Genomic DNA, 13,134 nt, shown 5'->3' on the forward strand with positions numbered 1-13,134 from the left:
ATCAAATATGACCAGACAGATTTAGAAAACCAACGTTGATGTTATGGAGCCAATGTTTACAAAACCCTCTTAAAATACTGGCGTGGTACCTTACTTACAGGATTTCCAGGTCTTACAGGTGAGTAAAGGTCACTTCCTGTCAGGCTTAGAAACTTCAGAATATCTTAGGGGCCTTGAAAAAAGCGAAATTACCCAGATACATAGTTATTGCAGGCTAAGTCTGATGGCAATTTCCTCACCTCACTTGGCTTCTTAACCTTGAGAGGCTTTTGAAAGGCCAGTCTGAGATTCCTTATTAAAAGTTCCAGCAAGAACTCACATGCCTCAACACCCATAAAGCAAATAACCCAATTAAAAAATGGACAGAGGATATGAAGACACAGTTCTCCAAAGAAGAAATTCAGACGGCCAACAGACACATGAAAAGATGCTCCACATCACTAATCATCAGGGAAATGCAAATTAAAACTGCAATATCACCTCACACCAGTAAGGATGGCCAGCATTGAAAAGACTAAGAACAACAAATGCTGGCGAGGATGCGGAGAAAGGGAAACCCTCCTACACTGCCTACACTGCTGCCTACACTGGGAATGTAAGCTAGTTCAACCATTGTGGAAAGCAATATGGAGGTTCCTCAAAAAACTAAAAATAGAAATATCATTTGACCCGGAAATCCCACTTCTTGGAATTTACCCAAAGAATACAACTACTCAGATTCAAAAAGACAAATGCACCCCTATGTTTATTGCAGCACAATTTACAATAGCCAAGATATGGAAGCAACCTAAGTGTCCATCAGTAGATGAATGGATAAAGAAGAGGTGGTACATATACACAATGGAATACTACTCAGCCATAAGAAAGAAAGAAATCCTACCATTTGCAAAAACATGGATGGAGCTAGAGGATATTATGCTCAGTGAAATAAGCCAGGCAGAGAAAGACAAGTGCCAAATGATTTCCCTCATTTGTGGAGTATAACAATGAAGCAAAACTGAAGGAACAAAATAGCAGCAGACTCAGAGACTCCAAGAAGGGACTAGTGGTTATCAAAGGGGAGGGGTGTGGGAAGGCAGGTGGGGAGGGAGGGAGAAGGGGATTGAGGGGTATTATGTTTAGTACACATGGTGTGGGGGGTCATGGGGAGAACAGTCTAGCACAGAGAAGGCACATAGTGGATCTGTGGCATCTTGCTGCACAGATGGACAGTAACTGCATTGGGGTATGAGTGAGGACTTGATAATATGGGTAAATGTAGTAACCGCATTGTTTTTTCATGTGAAACCTTCATAAGAGTGTATATCAATGATACCTTAATAAAAAAAAAAGTCCCAGCAAACCAGAAACAGACTTAAAAAGAGCCTATATGATCAATCTCTATTCTTCCCATGCTTATGTAAATAGTTACACCAAATTTAATGAGATTAGACTTTTTTTTTTACAACTGCATTAGTCTTACTTTGATTACTTTGATAACAGTGGAGGTGACCGGAGAAACAGTGGAGGTGACCGTAGAGAGAAACATTCAGTTTCAGTACAGACTCTAAAACACTTCAATGCGTTGTTAAACGGTGCCATGTTCACTGACTTTTCTTCCTCTTTATAAACTGGCTCCTGCTATTTTGTGCATTGTGTCAGGAATTAACATTTCCAGTTTTTCTCCCATCCTTCTAACGTGTCATCACTAAACACTAGGACTGTCATTTTCTCAAAGCCCTGCAAACTAAAGCTGAATGACTTAATGTTAACTTAGAAAAAAAAACACCGTACCGTATCAGGTCTGAACAGCCTTTGTGCCTGCTACTGTATGAATCACTTTAAAGTTCACTGGATTACCAGTCACCCACTGCTGTCAAGAGACTCAAACCACAAGCCAGAGTATGAATCAGATTGCCACGGCTCGTCCTCACCCCACCATCCAAAGAGGCTTCAAGCCCAACATGTAAAGATTCTCTCTGCCGGCTGCCTTCTGAACTCAAAAACTGAGTTTATAATTTGTCTTAATCATTAACCCATTTCTCTTTTGTTTCCAAAGAAATGCCCCTCGAGAAATGCCTATTGCTCACACCACGTGGTGCCTTACTCCCACCTACACCAGCACCTCCACAGCAAGCCACACGGTCTAACTGAACAGACCTCTTCCCAGGACTAAGACTGATCCCATGAACTAGGGGACAGTGTGCTTAGATTTGTTCTTTTCTGCTTGTTCCAGTCTAGGTTTTCTCTCCCTTTTACAGATCTCTTACTTCACAACTTCTAGCTCGGATTTCTCTCCAGAGCTACCAGCTAAGCTTTTAATGTATGAAAAGGTCTAGGGACATTTCAGATGAGGGGAATGAAGGAACTCAGGACATACCACCCTGAAATATGCACTTTGCCTATTGACTAGTTTCAGACAAAGGTACTTAGAAAACAGCAGATGCAAGGTGGGCACTTGGACCTTCCTTTTCTTTCCAAAAGCAGGAGACAGAATTCCTTTGTGAAAGGCGCCCTCCCTGTGCCAGGAGGAAGAAACAGTCTCATCACAGGAGAGGGGCGCCTTATCTGAGAATGCTGTGCCAGACCTTGTGAAAATAACTCTTACCTTCCTTTGGTCTGCCCATGTATTTCAGTTACCTTTCCACAGTTGCTACTCTTTGCTTGACCTGGTGCCTCAGCGCTTAGGCCTGGTCACTTCTCTGGGTTTGTTTTTCTTGTGAGGGCTTTTCTTGTTAAGTACGTGTAAATAAAATTTGTCTGCTTTCCTCCCATTCATCTTCTTAGGTCAGTCCCAGCCGGAAACTCAGAGAAAGTAAAGGAAAATTTTAGCTCTGCTATACACCAAATGCCATATTTTACTTGAAAGAAGGACACCCTATGGTTATTCAGCCTTGAGTATTTGGCAGATATTTCCTCCAAAATGGATGAAGCTAGCCCATCCCTTCAAGGAAAACAACTGACAGCATTTCTTGCCTATGCTAAAGTAAAGTTTCATGTAAAAATGAGAATTTTGGAAATTTAAATCCAATCATAAGCATATAGATGTTCATACCCAGAATAGTTTATAGCAATGAAAATGAATGAACTATAGCCACACACACCTCTAATGCTTAAAGACTTTTCTGGCAATATTAGTAGTTTTATATATATATATATATGTAATACATATACATAGACAAAAAAATAAGAATTATATATAATATAATTTGTATTATATAATAATATATAAATAATAATCATAATGAAATGTGTCAACATTTGGAAGATATGCAATGTTTTCCAAATGACCAATGCATGTTACAAAAACATTTATGGGAAAAGATCCATTCAAACCACAAGGAAGACCAATGGATTTTTATTTCAAAGAGTACAAAATAAAGTTCATTAACGTGGTTTCAGATTCTTCACTGCGATCACGCTTTAAGACACTACTGCTTGTCAAGTTTGATGTACTCTCAGAGAAAAATATTCACATGATATGTGACTATTAAATGAGGAGGCTATTAAAATACTCCCTTTTCTGATTACATATTTGTATGAGGCTACATTTCCTCACAGACTTCAACCAAAACAACATATTGCAACGGAATGAATGAAAAAGAAGATATGAGAGCCCAGCTATCTTCTTCTATGCCAGACACTAAGGGGATATGTAATACCGTAAAACAATGTCATTTTTCTCATTAATTTTTTTGGTTTTATTTTGAAAATAGTTATCTTTTATTTAAGATGTCTTTTATTTAAAAGACACTTTTATTTAAAATGTCTTTTTAACATGTAATGGGGTTACTGTCGTTAAATAACAGGTATTTTGAAAACTTCTCAGTTTTACATTCAGATCTAGAAAATCTTGACAGAGGTCCCTTAGTGTCCTCAGTAATTTTTAGGAGAGTGAAGGGGTCTTGATCAAAAAGTCTGAAAGCTGCTGCTCTGGAGAAACTCTTGCCCATGTGTCCCAGGAGACTCGATAAGAATATTTCCATTGTTTCTACCATAGCTGGGAACTGAACATAGTCCTAACATCCATCTGCAGAACAAATAAACATATTGTGATATAGTCATACTACATGAGCAGTAAAAATGATAAATGATCCACAGCTACACATGAGAACACAGATGAATCGCGAAAACATAACATTGAGGAGAAAAAGCAGTAGAAGACTAACAGTCTAAGTCCATCCATGTAAAGTTCAAAAATGTAGAAAGCTCAACAATTATTTCAGGGATACAAACAAATGTGAGTAAAAATGTAAAAGCCGCCACTACATATCTACCAGAAGGACTGAAATTAGAAAGACAGACGGTACCAAATTTGCACAAGATGTGGAGCAAGGGACTCTCCTATATCGTAGGTGGGAGCGTAAGATGGTAGAACCCCTTGGAAAAAGGTCTGGCAGTTTCTCATAAGTAAAAAACACCTACCCCATGACCTAGCAATTTCACTTCTACATATTTACCAAGGGGAAACAAAAATGTATGTCCCCAAAGAGACTTGTACAAAAATGTTAATAGCTTTATTCATTATAACCCCAACTGTTAACAGCTCAGAAATCCACCAATAAATGGGCAGATGAATAACGTGTGGTCTAGGCAGACACTGAAACACTACTCAGCAATAAAAAGAAATGAACTGTTGATGCTCTCAGCAACATGGACGAGCCTTGATAATATAATGCTGAGTAAGAGAAGCCAGGCACTGAAGACTCCATCTTAGACGTTTCCGTTTATATGAAACTGTAAAACAGGTGAAACCAATCTGTGATGTGAAACAATTACAAGAGTGACTGTACTTTCTGGAGTGATGGGAAAGTTCTGTATATCTTGAGAGGGGTTCAGGTTGCCTGGGTGTGGGCATTTGTAGAGACCCACACAATGATTTGTGCATTTTGCTGAATGTGAATTATACCTCAAAAGCTGGAAAAAAAAAAGACCCTCTAAACAATACTAATTTAGTTAATGATATATATGCTGAGGTTTTTAGAGAGAAATGACTATAATCTACTTTGAGATGAATAAGAAAAGCACCTGAGTTGATGGATAGATAGCTGGATAGATAAAAGACAAATAAATAGTATGACACAATGGCAATGATAAAAATCTCGGTAATGGGTATACAAATGTTCACTATAAAATTCTTTTAACTTTGCTGTCAGTTTGAAATTTTCAATAAACAATGAGGGAAAAAGCAAGCAGTGACATTTTAAAGCAAAAGGCAAGGCAATAAGGTTAGTTCGTGTCTGGGGAGAAAGTGGTTTGTGATTGGGCAGGGCCCATGTGGGCTTCCAGGTTATTGGAAATGATCTATTTTTAAACTGGGGAAATGGATACACAGATGTGTTACTGCTTTTTAAGTTATATGTTTATATTCTTCAGAGTTATGTACATTTCGTGTGATATATAGATGATTTGTAGATGCTGGGAGGAAAAAGATCTCTTGTGTTTGTGGTTGCTAAGTTGGTGTTGTTCAGTCACCTGCAGTCATTTTCCCTCCTCGAGACCGGTGAGGAAGGGACCTGGTCTGCGGTAGAAAAAAATGATCCAACTTACTGAGCAGCACGACAAGCCTCGGTGCAAGACACAGAGAGGCCAGCTGGGACATTCTGCCTTCACCTTCTGTTTCTGGTCCTCAAGTGTTGATGTTCTCTTTGTATATAGCCATCTCTTCCTCAGATGAACCACTAACAACCCACCAGCCCACTCTGGAAACAGGAGGAGGCTCCATCTCTTGTGTTCTCTAGCCCCAGGCAGGCTCCAGCACATTCTTTTTCTGGGATTACTATGTGGGTACTGCCAGAAAGAATTCTTCTTGATACTGAGGTTGCTAAACTAGGGGGGTGTGAGGGTGGGGCTCCCGCTGTGGAAAGGCTTAGCTGAGCTTGAAGCTAATGCACAGAGATGAAGCCTTAATGGTATCATCTGGTCTCCTGGATCCAGCCATTCCTGAGGCCCTGACCAGTTATGTGAACCAATACATTCCATTTTTGCTTAAGCCAGTTTCATTTTGGTTTCTTTCAATTGCAACTAGGAGTCCTAACTATCAAAAGTTCTCAGCTGCCAAAGTGTTAGATGCCATTTCTGTGTCCACAACCCTCCACCCCCACGAACCAGCCCCGCTCACTTGGTGATCTCCTCTAAAGCTGTCTCAGATAAGGCCAGCATCTCCACCAGCAGGGACAGGATCTCAAAGAGCAGAGTGTGGGGGTTCAGGGGAGCCATGTCCTTCACGGAGTTCTGTTCTGAGGATATGTGACGGTGACCGCCATTACCATGTGGTAGCCCTGATGCTCGGCCCTTCCGCCTCCCCCAGCCTCCCGGCTCCCCCCCAGCTCTGACTGCTCTGGGCTCCTCCCTGCTCACCCACAGAGCAGAAGCGCTCGGTGTCTGTCATCACAGCCAAGAAGTCTTTGAAGCCTACATGGCCATCCCCTATGGAAGCCAGAGGAATAACAGGGTGAGTAGGAACCTTCCAGAGCAGGTTCAGCTATTGGAACCCGGGCACGGTTATTAGCATTTACTCTTGGTTTGATTATAAAGGTAACACATATTCAATGCAGAAAGCATGGGGCACACAGGAAAAGTAGGAGGCAAAAATTAACATCTGGGTTAGAAGCTCCCAGAACTTGGGTCCTAGAGACAGCAGACTGGCTTCATATCCGAGGTCCACCACTTACTATCCGTGGGACCTTGACAAAGTCTCTTAGCCCCTCTAATCCTTAGTTTTCTCATTTATAGTGGGAGGATAACCATAATGCCTATCTCATGGAAGACAGGATGAGGCAAGGTGCTTAGAATAGGGCCATGCATATTACATGCTCACTGAATGTCAGCCACTGTTATTAGTACCACATACTCGTAGCTGCGTGAGAACACATATGTACCCACGATTCCCACCTCAGCCTACAAGGTTCTGCAGAACCTGTCTGTTACCTGTCTCCAGCCTCACCTGGTGCCAAGTGCCCCCAAGCACCAACCTGATCTACCACCGAGGGCCACAATCTTCCCTGTTCTGGGCCTTTGCACATCCTGTTTCCTCTTCCTAGAATTCTCTCCACCACCCTCCAACTCTTTCATTTAATAAACATCCTACACAAGCTTGTGCTTGACCGTCCCTTCCTCAGAGAAGTCAGACCAGGCCAGGTCAGTTGTCCATTAAACATTCTCATGAAACCCACATACTCGTGAGATCTGGAATTTCCTGCAGCTTCTGGGAGGCAGGGACTTGGTCTGTTTTGTCCTCCAAGGACACTGTGTCCTCCAAGGGCTTAAGACAGGTAGGTCTCAGACAGTGTTCTCTGAACTACTTGATGAATGAGTGGTCTCTAATCCTTAAAATCACCCTCTGGGGGCGCTTCATCCTCTTAACCCATGACACAGATGAGGACTCAGGTACAGAGAGAAGAAGGCTGTTGCCTAGGGTCCACGTAGGGGCAGAGCTAGGGTCAATTCCTGGCTTGTGTGTGAGGATTTGCACTCGTGTAGGGATGGAGGAAGCAGAGTCAGATACACAGGCAGGAGCCCAGGTCCCACACAGCCATGACCAGCATCTAGCCACCCAAAGCACGAGTGAGTCCACTCACCCCGTGCCCTCTTCCCTTTGCCTAGGTTATTTCTAGCGCCAGGGATGCCCTTCTTCTCTCTCTGCCCAGCTCCTGCTTAATCTTTCACAATTTGGCTCAGGCATCACCTCCTCCAGGCAACCTTCCCTCCCAATCCTTCCTTTCTTGTGGCCTTAAAGGCTGCATCTTTTGGTGACTCACTTCTGTGTCACTGCTATCAGCCCCATTATACAGATAGGGAAACTGAGGCTTGCTGAACTTCAGTGACTTGTCCAAGGTCAAGCTGGTGAAGTGAGTGACCAAGTCATAAAGGAATATGCAATGAAGCACAGTGAGGGCCTAAAAGGCAGGAACCTCGAGGATCACCTGCATCTTGGGGTCAGGAGGTAGGTCTTGGTCAGGGCTGGCTCTGAGCAGGTGCTCAGGAAGCATTAACTTTAGGGACCAGGACCAGCTATGTAATTTGTGGGGCCCAATGCAAAATGAAAGTTCAGGATGGGGCCCCACACTCAATAATTATTAAGAATTTCTAGATTGTGACAGCAGAGCATTGAACCAAATGCGGGCCCTTTAACATGGAGCCCCAGGCACTGCTGTGAGGCTGGCCCCACTATCTGGGGCTCAGAATGAAGACTCCCCCGACTCATCAAGATGTCCTCCACCTGGGCCAGCATCAGCGAGATGCCCACGAGGAGCAGGATGTTCTCCAGGCTCTGCGCGTCCACCTCGCCATGACCACTGACGATGGCAAAGTAACTGCGGAAGCTGGGGTGGGCGGTGGGGTCATGTGAGCTGGGATCGTTCTTGTTTTCACCATTCATCCCATCCCTCCCACCACCTTCCTGCCTGGCATCCTCTGCCGCTGTGGCCAGGTGGGGGGGGCAAAGGAAACGGAGAGTACAAGTGGAGAGGTGGGGTCCCATTGACTCACTCCACTCTCCAGGGTCAGGCTGAGGGCTCAGCTCCACCTCAAAAGCTCAGCTAATTGGGGACCTTCACCTTGCCCCAGGAGCAGGCCCACTTTAGGATGCCCCTGCTGTGTGCCAGGCACTGTGCTAAGCTCTCTTTATCCATGCTCTCATTTAATTTAGTTCTTACAGTCTGACTCTGTGTCTTGACTCAGTGCTCTGTGGTCACTAGTCTGCATGGACATGGCTTCTGGAATAGCTTCAGGGGTCTGGACCAGAGCAGAAGCCCAGGAAGGATGCCAAGGAAGCCCCAGACCAGCATGAATTGTCATAAAAGCTGTGTCATACCCTGTGTGGAGGCCAGTTTTTCAGCCCACGGCAAGAGCTGGTTAGAATCACCAGTTCTGGTGAGAACACTGGCTCTGCCATTTAATAATAAATTGGGTTGCTGTTATGGGCTGAATTGTGTCCCCCAAATTCCTATGTTGAAGTCCTAATCCCCAGTACCTTACAGAGTGACCTTATTTAAGGATGGGGCCGTTAAAGAGGTGATCAAGTTAAAAGGCCATTAGGGTCCAAATCCGATCTGACTAGTGTACTTATAAAAGAGGAAATGCACTCGAGGGGGAGCCAAGATGGCGGCGTGAGTAGAGCAGTGGAAATCTCCTCCCAAAAACACATAGAGCTATGAAAATATAACAAAGAAAAATCTTCCTAAAATAGAGACCACAGGACACAGGACAACATCCAGACCACATCCACACCTGCAAGAACCCAGCGCCTTGTGAAGGGGGTAAGATACAAGCCCCAGCCCGGCGGGACCCGAGCGCCCCTCCCCCCGGCTCCCGGCGGGTGGAGAGAAAGCGGAGCAGTTTTTTTTTTTTTGGCGAGCGCTTTTTGGAAGCCTTAGAGGGACGGGCCCCCGTTGCTGGGGAGGCAGGGTGGCGGGACCGGTGAGGAGGTGCCTGGGAACGGCGCCGGAGGACAAAGAATATCCCGCGTTTCTCCCTGCGAGACCTGGGGGCGGGTGCCTGAGACCAGTGCCTGAGGACGGAGGAGGTCGCGCGTTTTTCCCCCTTTTTTTTTTTTCTCTTTTTGGCAAGCGCTTTTTGGAAGCCTTGAAGGGACGGGGACCCCAGTGCTAGGGAGGCACGGTGGCGGGACTGGTGAGCGGGTGGCTGGGACCGGCGCCTGAGGACAAAGAATATCCCCCGTTTTTCCCTGCGGGACCGGTGGGCGGGTGCCTGAGACCGGCACTTGAGGACAGAGGAAATCGCGCGTTTTTCCCCTTTTTTTTTTCTCTTTTCTGCGAGTGCTTTTTGGAAGCCTAAAAGGGACAGGGACCCCGGTGCTAGGGAGGCAGGGCGGCGGGACTGGTGAGCGGGTGCCTGGGACCGGCACCTGAGGACAAAGAATATCCCGCATTTTTCCCTGTGGGACCGGTGGGTGGGTGCCTGAGACCAGCACCTGAGGACGGAAGAAATCGCGCGTTTTTCCCTTTTTTTTCTCTCTTTTTGCCAAGTGCTTTTTGGAAGCCTTGAAGGGACAGGGACCCCGGTGCTAGGGAGGCAGGGCAGCGGGACTGGTGAGCGGGTGCGTGGGACCAGTGCCTGAGGACCAAGAATATTGAGCGTTCCTTCCCTGCGGGACCGGTGGGTGGGTGCTTTTTGGAAGCCTTGAAAGGACAGGGACCCTGGTGCTAGGGAGACAGGGCAGCAGGACCAGTGCGCGGGTGCCTGGGACCGGCACCTGAGGAAAAAAAAAAAAATCGCGTGTTTTTTCTTTTTTTTTTCCTTTCTGTTCCCTCTCTCATTGTTGCTGTTGTTGTTTTGGTTTGGAGAGTGCTTTTTGGAAATCTTAAAGGGGCAGGACAGGTCACTTAGACCAGAAGCAGGGAATCTGGGGATCTCTGGGCACTCTAACCCCCTGGGCAGCAGGGAGCACAGAGGCCCCTTACGGAGATAAATAGTCTCCTGGCTGCTCCCCCTCTAACGGGGCTCCACCATTTTGGAGGAACAGCCCCAGCCAGGCCAAGCCCACAGCAACAGTGGAGATAAACCCCAAAGCAACTGGGCAGGAAGCAGAAGCCCTGTCTGCGCACAGCTGCCCAGCACAAGCCACTAGAGGTCGCTATTCTCCCAGGAAAAGGCTACAAACCAACAAGAAGGGAAGCTCTTCCAGCGGTCACTTGTACCAGCTCTGCAGACTATCTCTATCACCATGAAAAGGCAAAACTACAGGCAGACAAAGATCACAGAGACAACACCTGAGAAGGAGACAGACCTAACTAGTCCTCCTGAAAAAGAATTCAAAATAAAAATCATGAACATGCTGACAGAGATGCAGAAAAAAATGCAAGAGCAATGGGATGAGATGCAGAGAAAAATGCAAGAGCAGTGGGATGAGATGCAGAGAAAAATGCAAGAGCAGTGGGATGAAGTCCGGAAGGAGATCACAGATGTCAGGAAAGAGATCACAGAAGTGAAACAATCCCTGGAAGGATTTATAAGCAGAATGGATAAGATGCAAGAGGCCATTGAAGGAATAGAAGCCAGAGAACAGGAACGTATAGAAGCTGACATAGAGAGAGATAAAAGGATCTCCAGGAATGAAACAACACTAAGAGAAATATGTGACCAATACAAAAGGAAAAACATTCGTATTATAGGGATACCAGAAGAGGAAGAAAGAGGAAAAGGGATAGAAAGTGTCTTTGAAGAAATAATTGCTGAAAACTTCCCCAAACTGGGGGAGGAAATAATCGAACAGACCATGGAATTATACAGAACCCCCAACAGAAAGGATCCAAGGAGGACAACACCAAGACACATAATAATTAAAATGGCAAGGATCAAGGACAAGGAAAGAGTTTTAAAGGCAGCTAGAGAGAAAAAGGTCACCTATAAAGGAAAACCAATCAGGCTAACATCAGACTTCTCAACAGAAACCCTACAGGCCAGAAGAGAATGGCATGATATACTTAATGCAATGAAACAGAAGGGCCTTGAACCAAGGATACTGTATCCAGCACGACTATCATTTAAATATGATGGTGGGATCAAACAATTCCCAGACAAGCAAAAGCTGAGGGAATTTGCTTCCCACAAACCACCTCTACAGGGCATCCTACAGGGACTGCTCTAGATGGGAGCACCCCTAAAAAGAGCACAGAACAAAACACACAACATATGAAGAAGGGAGGAGGAGGAATAAGAAGGGAGAGAAGAAAAGACTCTCCAGACAGTGTATATAACAGCTCAATAAGCGAGCTAAGTTAGGCAGTAAGATACTAAAGAAGCTAACCTTGAACCTTTGGTAACCACGAATCTAAAGCCTGCAATGGCAATAAGTACATATCTTTCAATAGTCACCCTAAATGTAAATGGACTTAATGCACCAATCAAAAGACATAGAGTAATAGAATGGATAAAAAAGCAAGACCCATCTATATGCTGCTTACAAGAAACTCACCTTAAACCCAAAGATAAGCATAGACTAAAAGTCAAGGGATGGAAAAACATATTTCAGGCAAACAACAGTGAGAAGAAAGCAGGGGTTGCAGTACTAATATCAGACAAAATAGACTTCAAAACAAAGAAAGTAACAAGAGATAAAGAAGGCCACTACATAATGATAAAGGGCTTAGTCCAACAAGAGGATATAACCATTCTAAATATATATGCACCCAATACAGGAGCACCAGCATATGTGAAGCAAATACTAACAGAACTAAAGAGGGAAATAGACTGCAATGCATTCATTGTAGGAGACTTCAACACACCACTCACCCCAAAGGATAGATCCACCGGGCAGAAAATAAGTAAAGACACACAGGCACTGAACAACACACTAGAACAGATGGACCTAATAGACATCTATAGAACTTTACATCCAAAAGCAACAGGATATACATTCTTCTCAAGTGCACATGGAACATTCTCCAGAATAGACCACATACTAGCTCACAAAAAGAGCCTCAGTAAATTCCACAATATTGAAATTCTACCAACCAATTTTTCAGACCACAAAGGTATGAAAGTAGAAATAAATTCTACAAAGAAAACAAAAAGGCTCACAAACACATGGAGGCTTAACAACATGCTACTAAATAATCAATGGATCAATGAACAAATCAAAATAGAGATCAAGGAATATATAGAAACAAATGACAACAACAACACTAAGCCCCAACTTCTGTGGGATGCAGCGAAAGCAGTCTTAAGAGGAAAGTATATAGCAATCCAGGCACACTTGAAGAAGGAAGAACAATCCCAAATGAATAGTCTAACATCACAATTATTAAAACTGGAAAAAGAAGAACAAATGAGGCCTAAAGTCAGCAGAAGGAGGGACATAATAAAGATCAGAGAAGAAATAAACAAAATTGAGAAGAATAAAACAATAGCAAAAATCAACGAAACCAAGAGCTGGTTCTTTGAGAAAATAAACAAAATAGATAAGCCTCTAGCCCAACTTATTAAGAGAAAAAGAGAGTCAACACAAATCAACATAATCAGAAATGAGAATGGAAAAATCACGACAGACTCCACAGAAATACAAAGAATTATTAAAGACTACTATGAAAACCTATATGCCAACAAGCTGGAAAACCTAGAAGAAATGGACAACTTCCTAGAAAAATACAACCTCCCAAGACTGACCAAGGAAGAAACACAAAAGTTAAACAA

The 13,134-nt window shown here is 44.1% G+C and overlaps 1 protein-coding gene across 1 annotated transcript in view; it reads right to left on the minus strand.

Moving 5' to 3' along the window:
- The window catches only part of SPATA21 (spermatogenesis associated 21), a 52,795-nt gene that overhangs the window by 15,343 nt on the left and 24,318 nt on the right, over positions 1-13,134 (minus strand). Inside the window, 4 exon segments of the mRNA XM_073236227.1 lie at positions 6,101-6,218; positions 6,340-6,463; positions 7,740-7,877; positions 8,150-8,400. Of these exon segments, the coding sequence (XP_073092328.1) occupies positions 6,101-6,218; positions 6,340-6,463; positions 7,740-7,877; positions 8,150-8,400 (631 nt within the window).

The sequence above is a fragment of the Manis javanica genome, chromosome 4, assembly GCF_040802235.1.
Source record: "Manis javanica isolate MJ-LG chromosome 4, MJ_LKY, whole genome shotgun sequence".
NCBI lineage: Eukaryota > Metazoa > Chordata > Mammalia > Pholidota > Manidae > Manis > Manis javanica.